At 38.3% G+C, this 23,071-nt stretch overlaps 1 protein-coding gene across 2 annotated transcripts in view; it reads left to right on the forward strand.

Moving 5' to 3' along the window:
- Window positions 1–23,071, forward strand: part of LOC136880810 (WD repeat-containing protein on Y chromosome) — a 231,280-nt gene that overhangs the window by 122,029 nt on the left and 86,180 nt on the right. Inside the window, exons 2-6 of one of the 2 annotated variants that reach the window (XM_067153349.2) lie at window positions 1,363–1,471; window positions 9,494–9,598; window positions 12,118–12,309; window positions 18,934–19,045; window positions 22,533–22,669. In XM_067153349.2, coding sequence (XP_067009450.2) covers window positions 1,415–1,471; window positions 9,494–9,598; window positions 12,118–12,309; window positions 18,934–19,045; window positions 22,533–22,669 — 603 coding nt within the window. In that variant the 5' untranslated portion in view covers window positions 1,363–1,414. Of the gene's footprint in view, window positions 1–1,362; window positions 1,472–9,493; window positions 9,599–12,117; window positions 12,310–18,932; window positions 19,046–22,532; window positions 22,670–23,071 lie in introns of those variants that run through there. The other variant, XM_067153348.2, reaches the window with a different exon arrangement.

The raw sequence follows: 23,071 nt of genomic DNA on the forward strand, positions 1-23,071 counted from the left end.
CTGTTTGCATGAAAGAGCTATAGCAAATGAATGGGAAGTTGCAGTTACAACACCAATGTGCAAAGGAAAGGATGATAAACAAAAAGTGGATAATTACAGGCCAGTCAGCTTGGGATGTGTTGCTTGTAAGATCTGGGAATGCATCTTTTCTTATTATTTTTTGGACACATTTGCAAAATTACTAACTAGTTTGATAGAAGGCAGTTTAGTTTTAAGAAAGGTTGTTCCAGTGAGGTTGAACTTGTAGGATTCCAGCAAGATATAACAGATGTTTTAGATTCAGAAGATCAAATATACTGTATCGCTACTGATTTATCCAAGGCAAGGGGAAATCGTGGAAAACTGCTGACGAAAATGAGTTTTATAGGACTAAACAAAAGAGTGGTTCAATGGATGGATGCATTTCTAGAAATAGGACTCAGAGAATTAGAATAGGTAAGGCAGTATCTGATCCAGTAATATGGGGCTGTACCTTACTTAAGGCCACAGATGCTTCCTTCCAACTCCTAGGTCTTTCCTATCCCATCGTCGCCATAAGACCTATCTGTGTTGGTGCGACGTAAAGCCACTAGCATAAAAAACATGAATAAATCCAGTAATGATAAGGATGAGGGTGAGGTACCACAGAGCAGTATTATTGGACTTTTATGTTTTCTTATGTATATATGAGTAAAGAACTGGAATTACATAAGATGATGTAGTACTCTGTAGAGTAGTAAATAAGATAAAGCATCTTGAGCAACTACAAAAAGTCCTCGACAATGTTATAAGATGGATAGCAGACATTCAACATGATTGGTTCATGGGGTGATAGTACCTCAGGGGATCACTGTGAATACCTAGGTGTTAACATAAGGAAAGTCCTTCAGTAGTAGAGGAATTAAACTGCATTTTGAGCTCATTGAAATGGGTGAGGATTACTGAATGCTACATTCTGGGCATAATCCATCTGAGAAGATACAGAAAAAGAGGACCTCAAATATGAGCTAATAGATTCCCGGAGTGATCTCGTAAACAGTTAATTTTGTAACTTAGACACTATAGGCCCCATCGTCTTCAAACTATAGTACTGCAGTCCCCTTTCAAGGCTAAACTTCAGTACCAGCAGTGCTGTTATGATTGACATGTTGCAGAAAGTCATGTTCTTCTAGCATGTTCAAAACAGACCACTGCTTGAATTTCCTCTATCATATGAATTTGTCTCCGCAGCTGCATTTTAATTCTTGGAATAGGAAGAAATTGCGGGTTGCAAGGTCAGGTCAGCAGGGAGGATGCCGCACCAGCGTCATGTTGTTCCTTGTCAGGAGAGCAGATGGAGAGGTGTATAGGTGGTATATAAACATTGTACATCATCTGTTTCAGAGCTCAGAAATCTACAAGTGCACCATCTGAGCCAGAAGAAGAGCCACCAAGTATGATTATGGAGAGGATGGAAGAACCTGAGATTGAGGCTCTTCACTCCATCTTTCTAGTAAGTTTGCTACCATAATTAATAGAAGAAGTGTTATCTCTTCTCCCTCAATAGCATGTACTGAATACAGATCAGGTTGGCATTCTCCACTACACAGTGCTCCAGTCGATTCTGGCTATATGATCTCCACGTGTGTTTATGTTTATGCATTCATGTGCTATATTTGAAGTTTTTTTAATCGGTCGGAGTGTTTTGGTGGTGTTCCATGCAAACTTTTATTGATATAGTGCTTACACTATTACTTCATAGTATTAATACCTGAAATACTATTGTAGGAAGCATTAAGTGATAGGGAATTGACTTTCGTGCCGTGTGTTGAGGTTTTCTTTGTGTGATAATTTTCTTTTTATTTAATCCAAGTAAACAGCAGTTTAGCCCTTACGAGTGCTTAATGTGAGTAATGAAGATTCCTTGCTGTTTTGAACCAGGATGCAGATCAGGCTATAGGGACTGTAGAGAGGTAAGATGGTTTTCCAAACCCCCTAAAGATAAGGAACATCTTATCTAGTGCAAAAGGGCCATACCAAGGAAGAATTATGAAGTGTGCTTCCTGTGTTGATGTTATCAAGACATCAGCAGTAACAACTAATTCTTTTGCCCTCTTTACAAACTTACGGGACTATGGTTCTCAACTGGAACAAAAGTATTGGTGCCACCCTTCAGATGCATTATTTAATGTCTTGCTTCAGGCAGAAGGGACAATAAGTGCTCACCTTCCATCTTCCTCTGGTTTCTGGGGTGACTTGTTTTATGATTGCTTGGAGAACATGAAGAACATTACAATTGGGGTGTAATGAACAATATGCCACGGAGACTGTACCAAAACTGATCTTTCATTACATGACATGTCGTTTCTACTTCAAAGATAAAGGAATTCCGGAAGGAACTGAGATTAGGGAAAATGTCAAAATCTACCAGGAAATTTTCTAAGGTATCTAACTAAAGGTAAGAATTAAAAGAAAGAATATGACTTCCCAGCTGTTCTTACACATGTTATTCTCTCATAAATTTATACATTTTTCCTTTGTTTGTATGATGGTGCATTTATGCTGCACCTAAGGTAAGGTTGATCTTCATAACCTTGCGATGTGGTATTTTATTCGTGTCCTGTTCATTTGCATCCAGTTTCCTATAATTTCTTACATGCTTTAACATCATCCTTATTCTAACAGTATCGGTATTGCTTCATGAAATGGAATGCCTGTGTTATTGTTCTTATTTATCAAGTGAATTCCATCAGCACTTAGGAGCCAGATCCCTCAAGAACCCTACAGATTTGATAATTTGATTTCAGGTCACCAGATGGTGATACTTGTTGAAATTCATTTACTCTTCATTTGAAACTGTTGATAACATCATCATCATCATCATCATCATCATCATCCCATTTCTCTGATTTGTCAAGACCTGTATGCAGTCTAACTGCTGTCCCTGAAATATTGAACTACCTATATTAAGATATTGTTTTTTCTCTAGTGAATTTAGATCAATTAACATATGTGACTGCTTATGTGTAGGATGTGTGTGTTGATACATTGTAATAATTCTAATTCAGGTTGGTAATATTTGCTTACCGGTTCCAAACTTTTGTGTTTAGGCCTACTTTTAGTTGATGATTTTGTCTTGAATGTATGTTGCCATATGTGCCTGACAAAGATACCCTTGACAAAACTGGACTATTACAGGGGACGACTTATTAAATTATAATTGGGCACTCGTCGCCATAAGACCTATCTGTGTCGGTGTGACATAAAGCCCCTAGCAAAAAAAAAATAAAAAAAAATAAATAAAATAAAATAATTGGGCACAATAAAGTAAGTGGAGATGTCGAACTTATTAGTGCCTAAGAGAATCTCTTACAGTGTTTTAACATGTAAAACAGTTCGCAAGGATTTAAAAGTCTCGTAAGCGCTGGTGCTAACTTGAAGCCAAGGTCGGAGTCAGCGCTGCGCTGCGGCAGACCAGGCGTACTACGCCAGTGATATCGCTTCTTCTATTCGTGAAGATACACCGGACAAGTGTCTCAATGGAAAAAGAAAACAAAAAACAAATGGCACATCAGTATTGTAATAGGAGTTGAATTATGGCTGAAAAGCTACATTAATGGATGCAGAACTTTTTTTCATGGAACTGGAGTGTTTATCGTAGATACAGGATAGGACCAGTATTTGGGGGGAGGCGGGGGGGGTGTATACGCCTGAAGAAAAATTCGTAAGCTAGGGAAGATGAGAAACATGAAATTCTAGATGTAAGGTTCATCTCTAAAGATAATTGGCAACTTGATGTTTTTTGGGGTACAGTATACAAACCTGAAAACGATGGCACTAATACTGATGCAGAATTATTTGATAAGATAATCAACTATGTGGGCAATGACACAGAAAGGGACATTATTGTAGTGGGAGATGTCAATTCACCAAAAGTTAACTGGAAAGATAATGTGAATGACAGAAAGAATTTCCAACAAATGGTGAATGAGTTAATCTGGGAAAGACAGCTGAACCAGAAAGTGATGGACAGCAGGCAATGGTATGTTGATAAACGGGGCTAAAAGTCAGGTTGTGAGTTTCACAAATAGGAAAAGTCCTCTCAGTTTTAATTACTGCGTTGATGGGGTGAAAGTTCCTTTTGGGGATCATTGTAAGTATCTAGGTGTTAATATAAGGAAAGATCTTCACTGGGGTAATCACATAAATGGAATTGTAAATAAAGGGTACCGATCTCTGCACATGGTTATGAGGGTGTTTAGGGGTTGTAGTAAGGATGTAATGGAGAGTGCATATAAGTCTCTGGTAAGACCCCAACTAGAGTATGGTTCCAGTGTATGGGACCCTCACCAGGATTACCTGATTCAAGAACTGGAAAAAATCCAAAGAAAAGCAGCTCGATCTGTTCTGGGTGATTTCCGACAAAAGAGTAGTGTTACAAAAATGTTGCAATGTTTGGGTTGGGAAGAATTGAGAGAAAGAAGAAGAGCTGCTCGACTAAGTGGTATGTTCCGAGCTGTCAGCGGAGAGATGGCGTGGAATGACATTAGTAGACGAATAGGTTTGAATGGCGTTTATAAAAGTAGGAAAGATCACAATATGAAGATAAAGTTGGAATTCAAGAGGACAAACTGGGGCAAATATTCATTTATAGGAAGGGGAGTTAGGGATTGGAATAACTTACTAAGGGAGATGTTCAATAAACTTCCAATTTCTTTGAAATCATTTCGGAAAAGGCTAGGAAAGCAACAGATAGGGAATCTGCCACCTGGGTGACTGCCCTAAATGCAGATCAGTATTGATTGATTGAACTAGAGGGAAGAATATGCTAGACATGGTGCTAATAAAACCAGATGAGCTCTATAGAGAAAATTAAATCATAGATGGCATAAGTGATCACAAAACTGCTTTAACCATAGTTAAAAATAAACATCATACAAAGGGAGTTGTAAAAGTAGGACTATTAAGCAATACCATATGGTTGACAAGAGAGGCATGGGAGAGTTTAGAAAAAGTAACTATGATCAGTGGAAAATGATACATAAAAATGTTAACAGCCTATGGGATGGGTTTAAAGTAATTGTGAGAAGTGTAAAAACAGGTATGTACCTTTAGAGGTTTTAAGAAAAGGGAAAGACCTATTATTATAACAGAGAAATAAGAAGATTTAGAAGGAAGTACAGATTAGAAAGAAATAAGAGTTAGGAATAGTTGTGGAATTAAGGAGAGACTGAAGGAACTTATTACAAAATGGAATTTAGAAAAAATGTCAGCTAAAGGTAACCTGATGGCAAACATAATCGGCAGTGGTATAAAATTCAAGGGAAAACGGAATGATACATATTCGTACTTTAAGGCGGAAACAGATTCCAGGGATTATTTCGTTTGCTAGTGGTTTAATGTCTGAGTAAGACATTGAAGATTTTCGGTGACGCAAGGATGCGAAAGGGCTAGGAGTGGGCAGGGAACGTTCGTGGCCTCAATTAACCCTTCAACGTTGTTTAGTTTGCGTGTGGCTAAATATGTAGGCACTTCAGTCAAGTTGAATATACTTGACAGAAGCCTTATTGAACTTAGTGCTGTCTACAGACATTCAGTGGGTTAATATTTGGCCACTTCCTGTTCTGTGTGTCATTTCCTGCACTGTCCTGTCATCTGGGATGAAAGTGGCTAATATTAAGACGCCGCGTTCTTGCATACCAACCAGTGTCACGTGTTGGATATCTCAGTTTGTTGTTATTTGTCGAGCGGTTCTGGAAGGATTGCCATATTATATCAAGATATTCATATTTTCATATAAGTATAATGATTTTTAACCAGTGTCAATAATCCACATGGAGCTAAGAGTGCACATATACAGCCACCAGTACAAATGAACAGTCGCTAAATATTAAGCCACCATGTTCTGAAGTTCGTTTGAAATGATTTCATGAAAAACAATATCAAATCAAATGACATCCAACTAACAGTTACCTCTGCTACAAATAATGTTCTTCCAATAAAAAATAAAATTTGATCACCCAGGGAAAATTCAGGTGGCTAAATATTTAGCCACGTGGCATCAACACAGATCTTCAGTCTTCATGTGGGAAGTAAGCTGCACAGGTACAGGTAAAGAGACTAACAAGATATGGATGTAGAGGAACTGACTGCCTTTATCTACACATGACAATGGTAGATTAGTGTAGGACAAGGTCAATCATGAAAACGTAAAAGACAAGGACAATTGAGACTAGCTGTCAAGATGGCCCTTTAGTGAAAGTTGATGCAGGAACGAGCTTGACAGGGGCTGGAGCTGATGTTTGTCCTCGTCATGTTCTATGTTCATAATAACTCTTAATAAAATATATTTTCTCTTAATATTGCTTGGTGATTAATTTCCTACTTATATACTGAGACCGGGCAAGTTGGCCGTGCAGTTAGGGGTGCGCAGCTGTGAGCTTGCATCCGGGAGATAGTGGGTTCGAACCCCACTGTCGGCAGCCCTGAAGACTGTTTTCTGTGGTTTCCCATTTTCACACCAGGTAAATATTGGGGCTGTACGTTAATTAAGGCCACGGTCGCTTCCTTCACACTCCCAGCCCTTTCCTATCCCTTCGTCGCGATAAGACCTATCTGTATTGGTTTTTTTAAAGTTAAAAACTTCATGATTGTTCCGTATTGAATAGAGAAAATAAGATGTACAATATTATAGGGAAGGATCCACCTTTCAATACTCCGTAGTAAAAAGTAGTTACAACCTGTGTTGAAACCGGTCCCATTAAACAGGTTGTAACTACTTTTTACTACGGAGTATTGAAAGGTGGATCCTTCCCTATAATATTGTACATCTTATCTGTATTGGTGCGACGTAAAGCAGACTGTTATTATATGTAATATATTGAAACCCTGTTACATATTTATCATTTTCAACAACCGCTACATTTCCTCTATTGTTTTTGTTGTTGTTGACTGAATCTTTGGCTGAATGGTCAGTGTCGAGGCCTTCAATTAGGAAGAGTTCTGGTTCAATTTTTTTTTTAAGGGTATGTCGTTAATTTCTCTCTATACACATATCTTCATATGCACACAAGACCACAGAATGTGAATACAATGCTGCACATAGGGTCGGCATGAAGAAGAGCACTTCGCATCACGGTTCGCACCCGCAACTTCATCAAGGTGTAGGAAAAGCGATAGAAGAAGAATAAGAAGTTCTTGTTGCTAGGTCATCACCTGTCCATAAATTAGTTTAATGCAACTCTTCATGCTACCCTTACCTGTGCTAACCTTTCAATAACTACTACATCTAACAAGTTATAATTTGTTTGTCAAAATCATGCATTTCCATCCAAAACAATGGATATCTGAGAAAGTGTGCTATCTCCTCTCACCAAGTTCATTCAGTATCTCTTCATCTGTGATCTGACCTCTCCACCTCACCTTCACCATTTGATCCCCAAGAGAGAAATTGCAGACTTACTTTATAACATGTTCATATTGCTGGTGATTTTAAAAGTCCCAAAAGGAAACTAAAAAAGCCTACCACAAGGTTGTGTTTTAGCTTCACTCCTTTTCAGCCTTTGCATTTATGAATATCTGTCCACTACACCTACCATTTTCATCCTGACGACATTACGGTGGTGGCACAAAGCAAGAATTTTGAGCAGGAATTTTTTAGATTTCAGCAAATTTCTAGAAAATCTCACCTTTCTTTAAGACTTGAGAGACTGATTTCAAGCACACTTAAAACTGAAATCTGGTTTTCTCCTCACTAACAGCCTTGTAAACTATGAACCAACTGTTTTATTTGTAGAACAAAAGCTCAGGTAAAATCCCTTTGAGTCCCCCTCGACAGACTCCTCTCCATCTTTGATAAACTCTGTGGCACTTCCTGGGGAGCCTCTGTTGACTGCCTACACTACAGTTTTACCTGCTCTGCTCCCCAATTAGGGGAGGGTCTAACCTTTTGTGTATGAACATGTGGAGGTTGTCCTTGTCCTCTGGGAATTTTGTGTCTGTCCTTCCTTTCTGTTGTTTTTCTTTTTCGGTTTTATCGAAATATGCACACCTATCCTCATTCCTATTTGATTCTCCACTAACTGTCATGCCTGTTGTTGATGGGCTGTATTTTGTATAGTACTGTCATCTAATGGGGATGGGTGGTAGCAGAACAGAAGAAACACAAACACATTAAAGAGATGCACTATAATGTGCTTAACAATGTTGGATGACTGATGTGTGTGCTATCTGCTTCTCTCTGGGAAACTGGGTGTTATTTATTGAAAATATGAGTACCTTATTGTCAAACGTTGATTCTTTCATTTATAACTGATAATTACTAGTTTGGTCCAACAATAGAATTCCCAGCATATAAGTCATTTTGGTTGTATGTTTGCGTAAAAGATTATGACTGAAGCATTTTCACATGAATTCATTGATATATTTGTTGTCTATCATTTATAGTAGGAACAGAGAATCTACCATGGGCTGTGAAAAATTGCGACAAAGAAAGAATACTGTAGAGGCAAGATTTCAACCCTGGATCATGACTTTGTGAAGCTGACAGTGTGTTCATTGTGCAGTACATGGGAATGTGTCATGTGATGGAGTAGATCATGAGTTCATTGTCAGGTCATTCTTTGTGGCAATATATCACCTACTGGCATTGTCTGGAGAAGCATCCTTTGAAATCTTCAAAATTTGATGATAGTTGTGCCTTGAAATTTGAACCAGTGAAAATTCTCCCTATGGCCTCCATTAACTGAAAATCAGCCAAATCAAAGGGGACACATTAACAAGGTCTCCCTGTTAGTCAACAACAGGTTTCTACTAGCAACAGGAGAGGACTGTTTAACAACCACTTCTTAATAATCTTAACTTGATAACAAAATATGCACCCTCACAAAGAATCCAAGACTGCAGGCATCTGAGGTCCATCATCTATAAAATCAGGACACACAAGTTAAGAAATGAGGAGATGAGGCAGGAAGCTGTGATTAAGGCACCTCCACTGGACAGAGTCACAAAGCTGAATGGATATGGTCAAGAGTGACATTCCTCTTGCTGACCTCCGATTTCACTGTGTCTGTCCATTGATTGCTTGGCCTCTCTCCTCTCACTTCTCTGTCAATGTAATTCCTTGCTCTTCTCCTCATCACATGTCCAAACCATTGCAGCCTGCGTCTTCCTGAAAGCTCGGTAACAAGCCAGCCTTCTTCCTGTTTGCTTCAGTTCTAATCTCGTACTTCATTGTTCTGATGAATTGAATTTCTGTTCACTGGATTTTACTATTAGCATTGTTGTCTAGAGTACATAGGTGAGAACACGGTCAATTTTGCTTTCTGGGGGTATTTTAACTTCCTACAGTAGATTTCTAATTGGAAAATAAAACTGAGAGGCTTATTTTTGAGTCCTGTTAAGTATTTCATGTCTTATGTGTTATCTTTTTTAATGATACTTCCTCTATTATTATTTAAGCATAAATATAGAAAGTGTAAAAACTTAGGGTGGATACACTGCTGTGTGATAAGTCTTTCTAGTTCAATTTTTTCAGGCTGCTGAAGGTAAGAAGCTTGATGCAGAGGAGTTCAGAGAAGCCCTTAAGAGTGTGGCCAAAATTGAAATGTCGCAAGAAGACTTCATTGTTCTCTTCATGAAGGTACGTACCGGTATTATGTGCTCCTTACTGGTTACGTGTATGAGGCAGTATGGGCTCCAGCTAAGTTTGAGGCATGTAGTTCTTAGCTTGCGTTTGGGAGACAATGGATTTGAACCCCACTGTCAGCAGCCTTGAACATTGGTTTACATCCTTTCCCACTTTCACACCTTAATTAAAGCCACGGTCGCTTCCTTCCCCGCCCTATCCCGTTCTCACCATAAGACCTGTCCGAGTTGGTGCAACGTAAAACAAAGTAAGAATCTATAAACTTGATCTATATTGGTCTGTATTGACTACTTACAGTGATAAAACTTACTGCACAGGCTTAACGACCCGTGTGTGCGTGCACACTAGGATGACTCATTTTTTGTCCGGTAAGCTGATCTATATGAATTTAATTTTAGTGAAGAAGGCTAAAATATTTAAAGAATTAGAGAATGGAGAGGAAAAGCAGAACAAAGTTGCAAAGAGTTTCAGAATACAGCTGAGCTCTGTGTGCTGAGTGTATTAGAGTGGTTTAAGTAACCGCATAATCAGAACAATTCTCTGAGCGGTAGAATTTATGGAAAAACTGGGAGCAATCAGGGACAGAAATGACATTTCTTTTAAAAGTATAAGTGTGCCTGTAAATGAAGAAGAGACTACAAGTGGTTGAGTCAGTTGTCAAACATTGTCTGAGTTTACAAACCAAAGGACATTTCTTTATTTCAAGCATTTGTCTAACAAAACATTTACTTTTAAAGGAGACTGATGTAGTGGAAGGAAAGACAGTAAAGAAATGTGACTATTTTAGTGGAGTGATGTGAATGGGTCTGGAAAATTGCTTCTGTTAACCCAACAGTGCAGAGTGCTGTACTGGGTACAACATCATCATTACCCCTTATCCAGATCCTGGCAGGTCAGGGTATTCTCCACCCTCTTCTTTCCTTCCACCATACCTCTTCCACGATCTTGTCCCAGTCTAAATTTCATCTTCTTATGGCCCTCTTTACTGATTCACTCTACCTTCTTCTAGGTCTTCCTCTTGCTCTTTTACCCCCACGCTTTGTGTCCAGCATCTGTTTAGAATTCTATTCTCCTCCATCTTCTTTACATGTCCAAACCACTTTAGTTTATTCTTTTCAATTCTCTCATTCAGTTTTCCTATACCAACTTCCTTCCTAACATATTCATTTCTCACTCTGTCTTTCCTATCATACTTCTTAGGAATTTCATCTCACTGACTTGAATTCTACTCTCTTGCCTGCTAGTCAAATTCTCAGCTGTATAAGTCAGTATGGGTACATTATCTCTTTACTTTTCCTTGGTACTTCTTTGTTCCAAACAAGTTTTCTTACACTTTGGTAGAATGCATTACTCTGCTGTACCTCCTGCTAATCTCCATGTCCACCCTAGTATTTTGCATTAATTCACTTCCTAGGTATTTAAAGCTGTCCACAATTTCCAAACTCTGACTTCCAATTTTCACAGTTCTTTTTCCTTGCCTTTCCTCTCCCAACATCACCATAGTCTTGCATTCCTCTGTACTGATTTTCATGCCTTATTTCTCAATATTTTTGTTCAGTACATGTAGTTATTGTTGCATTTCTTTGCAGTTCATTCCCCAGTTCATGGCATCATCTTCAAATAGCAGTATCTTCATCTCTTTATCTCCATAGGCTTCCTTCGTTTCCTCTACAATTTTCTCCATGACCATAATAAACAAAAGAGGTTACAGCACACTCCCCTGTCTTAGTCTAGTCTTATTCCTAAACCATTATGTTTCTCCAAATGGGGTCAGTACTCTGCTAACACAGTTGTTGTACATTGCTTGAACCATTTCTAACCTTTCTCTTCTGAGTATCTTTTTAACCATGGTTTCCCAAACCTTCTCTCTGAGGATTTTATCATATGCCTTTTCTATCTATGAAAGTCATGACCAGATCCTTTTGTACTGGGTACAGCATGCCCCAAATGTGGGTAGGTGTGGGGTGCTGTACCTATATGTATCGTGCAGTTACTATCTGTCATAGGGATTGTGAACTTTTTGTAAAGGGATAGGGTATTGTTACCTCTTCCATTTGGTAGATATATCAACTCTCTCTGCTGACCGCTTCCTTTCCTTTCCGCAACTTGAAAGTTGTTAATTTTAGTGCTGTGACAAACGATCTTGACAGGGAAGATGTCAACCCTTGAGGAGATCCCTTGGTGTTGTTCGACAGAAGTAGAATATGTACCAACACCAGGTTTTACCCTCTCTCTACCTCAGTCATACACCTGGATGAGCAAGTGACCCATAGGAGTCAACTTCAGAGGCCACACACCATCACAGGATGTATGAAAACAAGATATACAGATAAAAATTACAGCTGGGATTGAAAATACTGTTAAAATAAAATACAATAAAAATGACTGTGCTTCCAGAGGTCTTCTCTGAATGTTGGTTTGTAATGCGGTTTGAAAATTAAAATGTTAAAGTATCAAAAAATAAAGCCCAGTTGAGGGGTGAAAGTTGATAATATTTGTTTCTTTTCCCACAGATGGATTCAAACAGAGATGGCTTTGTGGATTGGGATGAATTTGTATCCCACCTCCTCCTCGAGTTCCAGGAGAAAGAAATGGCTACGATGCAGCAGGAGTTGAAATTACCTTTGGAGGGCTATCCTCGTGTGCTTCGCACGATGCACCGTCATCCAGTGGCTCGTGTAATCTTCTGCCCGGCAGTAGCCCTGGTATGATTAAAATGAAGACTTCATTTGTTGTGCAAAGTGTACTACTAACACTTGTCTTGGCAGATGGTTATATAAGCTTCAAAGTATAGGATACCAGGGTACAAAGGTGGACGACATAATAATAATAATAATAATAATAATAATAATAATAATAATAATAATAATAATAATAATAATAATAATAATAATAATAATAATAAATGTTTTTGAAGACATCCAGGTGCCAGTTTTTAGTTCTGCAGGAGTTATTTTATGTGCCAGTAAATCTACTGACATGAGACTGATATATTTGAGCACCTTCAAATACCATGGGACTGAGCCGGGATTGAACATGCGAAGTTGGGTTCAGAAGGTCAGTGCTTCAACCATCTCAGTCACTCAGCCCAGCCAAAGGTGGACACAAAAGACCACTCTAACATCAAGAGAGGGCAAGATGATGGGGGAGTATGCTTCAAATATAAGTTCAGCAGTAAGCTTTGTACTTGCCATTTTTGTGTTTTCTCCCAAAGAGACCACATGTGACATGCCAGGTGTGGTATTCTTCACCTTACTGTTTCACTAATTCAACATGTCAACACAGAATTCTTAATTGGAGCATCACACAGTTTTGTTTTTCAATCACCAAACTACTCATTGTTCCATGCAAACTTTAATGAAATCTTTTTCAATATTTGTTGTATTTTTCCACGAAGTGTGTTACCAATGAACTATTCTTTGATTGGATGCAGAACCTATTAAACATTGCCGCATATTCCTCAGCATCAGAAAAACACACCAAGTGAACAGTTTTTGAAAATGAGTGCCTTCTTACATATTTTTCACATGACCAATTTTACCAGTCTTAATGGACTATTTTTGATCAAGATATACAATTTTTCTACATAATAACTTTTTATAAAAGTTTTTCTTTACATCATTTGTTTCTTTCACCTTTTTAACTGTCATTGTATTTTCATTTCTGTTACTGAAGAAGGCCTAACGATAACCGAATCATGTACCATTTTATCTTCCTATTTCTTTTTCAGTTACAAGTTTAATAAATATGATTTGTATTGACAAAGATGGACCAGATTAACCCCTGCGAGATGGTGGGGAGGCATTTCCTTGGTCAAGTTGATGCCCCCAAGAATCTGCAGGACCTTGGGAAGAAGTTGCTACAAGAATGGGAAAACATTTCACAAGAAGCCGTAAGAAATATAACTGAGAGTAGCCTATGGCCAAGGAATGATGAGAAACACTCATTACTCAATATTCTTCAGATGCAAAAGAAATTCCATTGGATCATTCAGTGATCTTTAAGTGTCTAAAAAGTATCAAACTTTACTTTAACCACCCCCGCAATGGCGCAACATCCCCGAAGTTCTGTAGCCTACCAAGCAACAGCTGCTCAGTCCAAAGGCCTGCAGATTACGAGGTGCCATGTGGGTAAGACGATGGATCCTCTCGGCCGTTATTCTTGGCTTTCTAGACCGGGGCCGCTATCTCACAGTCAGGTAGCTCCTCAATAATAATCACGTAGGCTGAGGAGACATCAAACCAGCCCTCAGATCCAGGTAAAACTCCCTGACCTGGCCAGGAATCGAACCTTGGGCCTCCAGGTAACAGGCAGGCATGCTACCCCTATACTGCGGGGCCAGCTTCTTTCAACCTATCCAGAAAATTAGGTCCTTTACCCTTTAAAATACAAAAAAGGAAGGTAAGAATTTAATCAAAGACCATTTACATTGTCTGATTTAAATCTGAGTGACAGTGAATTAGAAAGAACGACCTAAAGTTAAAAGAAGCTAAACTAATGAATCTCTTTTGTATTATTTAAACAATAAACAACAAATTTTGAAAAAATTCTAAGCATTCCCCTCTTTTGCTGGTGACTGTATTTTTCTCCTATGACCTCTTTGGTATTACATTTGTGTTTCATTCCTGCATCTCTTTTTAGCCAATGAGCATATTGTTTGATGACTCAGTACTCTCCCTATTAAGAGTGGTTACATTAAAGGGCTGATAATTTTCTTGCTTTCTCCCCATAGAACATTAATCATCATAATACCATACTTCTTCACTTTTGAACCTCTAAGGGGTTTCATATCCTCTCTTCTTGTGAAAAACATCCTAACGAATTGGTGTGGAATGACTTGTTGAACACCTTCCGTTGTGCACAGTCCAAGACCTGAAATATTCTCCAACTTTTCCTGACCTTACAGCAATAAATCAATGCTATTGAAGGTCTATCTTAGCAACTCCAGTTGAAGAACTGCCTGTCTCATCTTTGTATACTTGATGAAGTGCAATAGAATTAGGTACATAAACAGAAGCTAGCTTACATAATCTCAGAATGTTTCTCTCCAAAGCCTTTCACTGTCAAAGTCATTAACAGAATACTTCATCTCTTGCAGACTCTAAGCTTGCTTATCAATTTTTTCTCACACCCGGGTTTAGACCCATTTTGGCTACTTTCTAAATTTCTGTCCATTAGATATATCATCTTCTTCCTGACAAGGATTAGGCTCAATAACCTCCCAGCTTCAATCCATCTTTTCCTGGTCTTCTTATGTCTCTCTTGTCAGAGAGGCGGTAGTGATTTGGGTTCTTCCCATTTTGTCTTATTTTCTCAAGTATAGGTTCCACCTGCAGTGCTTGGTGGATGTCCTCATTGTGAATTCCATCCATGTTTGACCATCCTTTAACTCCTTCACCTTATCTTGTTCTCTGGCCGCAGAAGTAAACACTTTCAACACTATGCCTGGACAGGATACGGGCAAACTGCTTTCTGGTTGTGGACGGTGCCGGTATGCCATACTGGCATGATTTTTATGTGTGTTTATAGAGAGCTGCACCTATTCCATATGGTTCCCACTGCTTGCCTGGGGGTAGTGTCCACTAGATTGCAGCAGTTATCGGGAAGTTCAAAATGAAACAACGAAAAGGGTAGTTTCTCCTTGCTGTAACCTCTACCGAAGCACTCGATGTACCAGATGCTGACCAAGCTAAATTTGTCACACCATCAGCTGTGTTACTTTACAAACATGTCCTCACACCGGCTCAATGACAGTGATTTCTTGGATATTTTAACAGGAGAAGCAGCTTCAGAAATACTGTAGATGACAGTAATGAACACTCTGCTTACACATATCAAGCGATAGTTTGGGCAAGATTTTTATTTGTTACGTCACTTTCAAATGCAAGTTTTAGCTGCAATATTTTACTTATAGTACAAGTAGTAGAAATACAGTACCTCACCTCTGCAATTTTTTTGTTTAGACAAAGAGGCGCTGCCTGATAATTCGCCTGCATCGCGAAAAGAAAGTAGATGGTGGTGCAAGGTTGGACTCTGTGTATTGCCCAATGTTTTCAGGGCTACTATACCCAAATAGGTAAACTTTGTATGAGGCGTGTTTTTAAAGTAAGTGCCGTTTTGATATAGAAAAAGAAGTAATGCAATTTTTTAAACAATTCTTTTTTTTTTACATGTAAGCCTGCACCTTAAACTACTACTCAACATAAATTCCAGGCATATTAAGGCACTTGTCATATTGTGAATCCAGCTTCTGAATTCCATCTGCATGGTAATCTGCCAATATATAAGAATAAATTGACAAGAGGTTCCACCTTTCAACACAATATATGTATAAGTCTTGGGACTAGTTTCAGCCACTTAGTGGCCATCTTCAGCCAAATAAAAATTAAACAGATTATGTGATAACTAAAACATATGTGTACCAGAGAAAGATAATGTTGCAGGAATAATTATAACATTAAATTACACATAATAACAAAATTTATGGTTATGATCTTCTGGTCATGTGCTTCGTACAACAAGTCAGTGCTTGTTCTACATCAGACATTAGAGATTTACTTCTTTGCCTGAGGTCCAAAGTGAACTTTAAGACATCATATCATGACAATTTATTCTTACAACTGCACTTCAATATCGAACAAAAATGAAATTTATAGCTTATATAGTAATCTGCTGCCTGATGTGCCAGTCACTGCCGCACGGTCCTTTTTAGGTCATCATCATCGTCGTCATGGCTAAATGCTTTTTCAGGCTTAGGAACAAGCAGTAGTCACTCGACACTAGGTCACAACTATATGTAGGGTGATCAAATTGTCCCCAACCCTTTGACGGGATTAGTTTTCCGGTTTGATTAGCCGTGTGACATCGCACATTGTCATGATGCAAAGGGATCTCCCTTGTGAGTATGACAAGCCATTTGTTTTGGATTGCGTGAGCACAACTTCTGATAATCTAAGCATCCTGACACAATTTCATAAAGAACATTCCTTGAAAGTTCAGGTAACTCGCAACTTAATGATGAAATCTTAAAGCATTTGTTTTCTCAAACCATTGCATCAAACTTTTGCACCAAGACTTCAGTATTGACAGACGGTCACCCACTACGCTTCTCATCGTGGACATTAGTATGGCTTTCTTTAAATGCTCTAACCAATTTTCTTACCATTCCATTGCTTGTAGTGTGTTCTCCATACACTTCACTAATTTGCTGATGAATTTCAACAGCTTTCACGCCTTTTCCATTTAAAAATCGAATCACAGTGTGTACTTCACACTCGGCAGGACTGTTAATTGTCAGAGGCATTTTCAATATACTCAAACAAACGTAAATATGAGCAAATGCTTCTGTAATGGCGTTTGTGGCTAGCCTACAGATGTACGTACTGAGCGCTGCAGAGGCCGTATTTAAGAACAGTTCTTACTTTAAAAGCATGATTCATATTTCAAATGTAATTGTGTTTATTTGTGGCTTAAGTAGCCACAGTAAATGATTAATTTTTTATTACTTGAGCAGGATTATTGGTATAACTTGAATGTAAATGTTTTTTCCCGTACATATTTTTATGTTTTTCATAAGACTAGTACTGTATATTAAATTGCATTAGATAGTTACTTCCCGACAGCCATCTTCATTTTGGATGGCTGACACCTTCATATGCTACAAAAATCAGGTATGTACTACGTTTCACTGTTGTTTAATAATGTATTAAAAGATCCAGTTCACTGCCAGGGTCCATGTTAAAACATGGTAGTGTTGAAAGTGTTAAACTATATTTTGCCAAGTCATTTTACTCTAGTTTATGAGTTTTGGAAATGGAATGAACAAATGTATAAATATAGATAATTAAAAACCGAAATCTAGGGAGGAGAATAATAACACACATAGAGAGGAACACAATGACAGGCTAATGTGGGGAGGGGCAACAACAGAAAGAAGACAAAAGGATGAAGGTGAAGACATCGAAGGCTAAGACTAACTCTGTATCATCACACATTGCCACAGGCTCAGTCCATCCAGATCCATCTCTTCTCAATCCCCAGTGAGTTTGTTTGTGCTTCCAGCTTCATTAGAAGGGCAAAGATAGCCACTCTTTGAGAATTCTTCTTCCCTGACATGGGAGGTATAAGATATGGACAAATATGGATTTTTACTCTGTGATGAAGTTAGGAAGAAGAAACATCCTCATTAGCAGCTGAGGAGAATGGGATTGATGTGGAATTTACAACCTTTGCCTGGAAAGTTTTGAAACCGAGGTGTATAATGGTAATAAGAATTATAATTAGCTAGAATTACTTTGACGGCAAGTGGCACGGTAGTCTGTAATCTTGAACTGACCCTTGGCTGTGATTCAGTGCAATTCTGCCAGGTGGTAGAACATGGGTTATGTTAAGGCGTCATTATCATAAGCGTAAGTGATTGAGTGGCACATGAGTTTTGTATATAGCAGGAGGATGCTGGATTAAGTTTGAGGTTTCTGTGTCCATCTTTCCTAACTTCATCCACAATTTTTTGTTTATATCTTGCTAGATTTACAAATACATGCTTCATCACCGGCAGACAACAATACTCTAGAGCGCAGGCACCAAAGTTACTAAGTGTCATCCTACTACACGGCAGAATCACAGCTAAGGGATAGTTCAAGTATCTGTACTGTAGTTAATACTAACTCTCATTACAGTTACAACCTCAGTCTCAAAACTCTCCAGATGAAGGTTGTATGTATCTCACTTCTGTTGCTTCCTCTACCCATTCCTGTGTTCCTATCCTCTTTCCTAGTTTTCTCTCTTTGATGAACTATATTAGTTTAGTATAGGTATGTTCTTCAATCTGTGCCTACAGTTACTCTTCTCTCAGCAGAGAGATGGCGTGGAATGACATTAGTAGATGAATAAGTTTGAATGGCGTTTATAAAAGTAGGAAAGATTGGAATATGAAGATAAAGTTGGAATTCAAGAGGACAAACTGGCGCAAATATTCATTTATAGGAAGGGGATTTAGGGATTGGAATAACTTACCAAGCGAGATGTTCAATAAATTTCCAATTTCTTTGAAATCAGGAAATGACTAGGAAAACAACAGATAGGGAATCTGCCACCTGGATGACTGCTCTAAATGCAGATCAGTATTGATGGATTGATATTTTCACTTTTTATTAGCCTCATTTATGTCAAAATTCTTCTAAATATAAAATAAATTTTTACAAAATTGTCAAATTTCCTGTGTCTTTACAGTCAAGGAGATGTACGCAGACAGGTAAGTTACTTGATCCAAAACAACCAGGCCAAAAAAATAAATGCCATGTTTATTTTATCCTTATAATTTTCCACAGGATCGTACAACAAATTTCTTGCACGGGAAGTATATCACGGTGAGCAAGGATGGTTTGATCCACTACTGGTCTCTGGACTTTGAACTGGAAGGCACTGAACATTCTGAATGCCGTGAGTATATAGTCTCTATATCTGTGACCTGGAAGTAGAGGCCACTATGTCACAAACTTACATTTTTAAAGGGGAGCTAAAAGAATGTTTTTCAGTGTTTATTTCACATGCCTGGCTTTTAATATAAAGCTTCATAAACCCTTTCACATAATAAGACAAATATTTTTTTACCTTTTAACACCCACTTCCCAAATTTTGATTCTCTCTTTCATTTCTTCTGGAAGTGTACTGGACTTGCTGCTTTTACCATGGACTGGCTAGATTACTATGGTATTATGTACATAGGATTTAAAAAAACCAAACCCCATGGCACTACAGCCCTTGAAGGGCCTTGGCCTACCAAGCGACCGCTGCTCAGCCCGAAGGCCTGCAGATTATGAGGCGTCCTGTGGTCAGCATGACGAAATGAACATAGGATATAGCCTAGTATTTTACACTCAAGAAAAGAAGGCAGAAAATACAGTAAACACCATCAAAACTCAAGCTAGTAAAAGAGGGACACAGTGCCTTTCACCTCCGCTGAACAGATTGGAAAATGAAATGAAGTCATCTGTCTTCTGAAATTATGTTGCATCTAAACAATAGGTGGAATTTCTTAAGTTTTATTTAAGATAATTGAACTGAAAATATATTATTGCAAAAAGTTGTGTAATAGCTTAAAATTATATTATGATGTCTGTTTCTTTGTTCCTCAGTCACGACTAAACTTACTGGACCTATTAAGCATTTAGTTCAAACACAGGCCTATTCTGATTATTTTATAATTAACCATTTCAAAATGGCAGCCTTTAATATGTAGCTATATAAGTGAACCTGTACATGTTTTATGAGATTAAAAAAAAAAACAACAATGGGCAAATAGTTAGGTCTATCACAAAATGACAGATGGTGGAGAGTCGCTTACCTGTCAGCACGGATTGGCAATGCTGTCTAGTCAAAGCCAGTCTCCTCCACGTATTCTTTAAAGAAGTTCTCTTTTCTATATTACACAGTCAAATATTCAAGTATTTAAAGTTATACTGTAAAATATGTAAATAAAACTGATACAGTTTAATACATAATCCGAAAGTATTTACTGTGCCCTGTATCCTGCGCTGGCAGGTGTGACCCAAACAAACTCAGCAAGTTACATTTACCAGACCATCTTCCAGTAAAATGAAAATACCCGTGGAAACATGTTTCAGATAGTAAATTTAAGTTAGATGATCGATTTTCTAAATTTTCCCTGCAGACGACATGTTATTGGCTCAAAAATGCAAAACGTGGCTGCTTACTGAGAATTTCAATAGATGATCTTATGGATATAAATTTACTTGTTAGGTTTTACTGGAAGATGGTCTGGAAAATGTAGCTTGCTGAGTTTGTTTGGGTCGCACCCACCAGCGCAGGATACAGGGCACAGTAAATACTTTCGGATTATGTATTAATCTGTATCAGTTTTATTTTAATTGGTTTATGTGGAAAATAGTTATACCACTGAAATCAGCAGTCTTTCCCGAAGCTTCCACTATAGTTTGTTTTGCGACATTATAGGAGGTTACATTAGGAGCTTAGGAGAGAACAAACTGCCTGGCATTCTGAAATGATGTGTTAAATATTAGACATTTCTTTGTCAATTGCTACATAACCTTGGCAACAGTGTAATTTCTCTGACCTACCTAATTTGCTGGCCGCGACAATAACCTGTCAATGACAGGTGCAGCAAGTAGTTCAACAATAAAATTCCTAAGTAGACCGCTTGATCAAAACTACTGTAAAATATCTGGGGACATTCAAGAAGAAACTATCAATTTAACGTATTATGGGAAATGTTAGATAGATTCTTTGTTGGTGGTCTGTCCTGGAACTTCTTATGTTTAAGCATCTTCCTGAGTGCTGTCCGATCCTTTAAGATTCCTTCTGTTATTCCCAGTTCCTGTAGATCTTTATCCACTTCCATCAACCATGGTGACTTGGTCTTCCTATTTTGCCAGTAGCTGAGAATCCGGTTGGTCAACCTGGTAGGATGCATCCTGTAGATGTGCCCATAGAATGCTCTTCCTTGCTACATTCGTTATTCTTTCACAGTACTTGTAGAGCTCTTGGTTAGGCCGTCTTTTATAACTGTCCCCTTCCTTGACTGGCCCCAGCATCTTCCTCATTATCTTTCTTTCCTGGATTTCAAGTTTTTCCATGAGTCCCTTCCTGTTGAATGTTAAACATTCTGAAGCATATAAGGCTTCAGGGCGGATGATTGTCTGGTAGTGCTTCATCTTAGTATTACGAGAGAGACACTTTTTATTATACGTATTCTTGGTCAGTTGGTAGGCCATTTCAAGTCTGTTAACTCGAGTTGACAAAGCTGTTCCTTCAGAGAGATTGGATTCCAACCATTCTCCCAAGTACTTAAACATGTTGGTTTTCCTGATCTCTCCCTGTTCCAGATGCAACGTACAAAGAGGTTCACCGATGTTCGTGATGAATTGTGTTTTTTCGAGAGACACATGTAGCCCAACCTTTGCTGCTTGTTGTCTGAGAACATTTAGTTGTTTCACTGAAGTTTCTATTGAATTAGATATAAAGGCCAGAGCTTATTGCGCTTATGTCCCAAATAAATGCCACTTGGAATCTCCATTCTAGCTAACTCCTTTCGCCACTCTCTTATTACTTTTTCCAAAGTACAGTTAAAGAGGAGAGGGGACAGACCATCTCCCTGTCTCACTCCTGATTTAATTTCAAAACTTTCTGATATGGTTCCTCTGAACTTTACTCATGACCTGGTGTTGCTCAAAGTCTGTTTGATTAGGTTATGGGTCTTCTCATCAAGTTCAGCTGTAATGCAATAAAACAGTTGTTACAAACAACTTCCAGTGATTGCCAGGTAAAGGTAGACCTATTATTATTATTATTATTATTATTATTATTATTATTATTATTATTATTATTATTATTATTATTATTATTATTATTATTATTATTATTATTATTATTATTATTATTATTATTATTATTATTATTATTATTATTATTATTATTATTATTATTATTATTATTATTATTATTATTATTATTATTGCTGCAGTGAATGGTTCACAGGGTAGAGCTCTGGTCTTCTGGGTCCAGGTATGCAGGTTTGATTCCCGTTCAGACCAGTGGTATTTGATGGTGCTGCAGTAGTACACCGGCCTCGAGACTGTAGATTTACCAACACCTGAAAAAACTTCTGTGGGGCAAAATTCCAGCAACTCAGCATCTTTGAAAACTGTAAAAGTAGTTAGTGCTACATAAGACCAATAACATTATTATTTCATGAAAGTTCGTGTTTCATTCAGTTTTCCAGAAGAAATTCCTACACTTTGCCACTCGACTGGATTCTTCTGCCTCCCTGATGTAGTGTATCTGGCACTCTTTGTGTCTTTCATGTGCTTGTCTAATTAACTCGCCCTTTGCTTGTATCTAATCTTGCCTTTACCTGGCAATCACTGGAAGTTGTTTTGTTGCATTACAGCTGAACTCAAAGTACACTCCACTTGGGTCACAGATCTGGTGTGTCTTCCGGACATCAATATTATGTGTACCAGCAGCACGGAACGAGATTTACGATTCTATGATGTAGCTGCAAGAAACTTTGAACTGCGCGTTATGGTATGTAAATCTTTGTATTGTGGTCTTCTGTTCTTGCAGTGTATGGAATAGTTTAAATTGAAACCCTCAATGGAAGGTCTGGTTACTATGGATGGCCACAGGTAGCCCTGTACAACCCCTGTAAGGTAGACCCTCCAGTGAGGGTGGGTGGTATCTGCAGTGTACAGGGAACTAGGTATTAGTGTGCTGGACGATACTGTTGTGTGTGGTGACTGCAGGAATGCTGGAGACAGTACAAGCACCTAGTCTCTGAGCCAAGGGAATTAGCCATTCATGTTTTAAAATCCCCCAACCAAGCAAGGAATCAAACCCAGGGCCCCAAGGACCAAAGGGCAAGAAGTTGACCACTCAGCCATGAATGGTCTGGTTACTGAAATAGATTAACAAGTAGGTCATCTAATC

This window comes from Anabrus simplex, chromosome 9 (assembly GCF_040414725.1).
Source record: "Anabrus simplex isolate iqAnaSimp1 chromosome 9, ASM4041472v1, whole genome shotgun sequence".
Taxonomy (NCBI): Eukaryota; Metazoa; Arthropoda; class Insecta; order Orthoptera; family Tettigoniidae; genus Anabrus; species Anabrus simplex.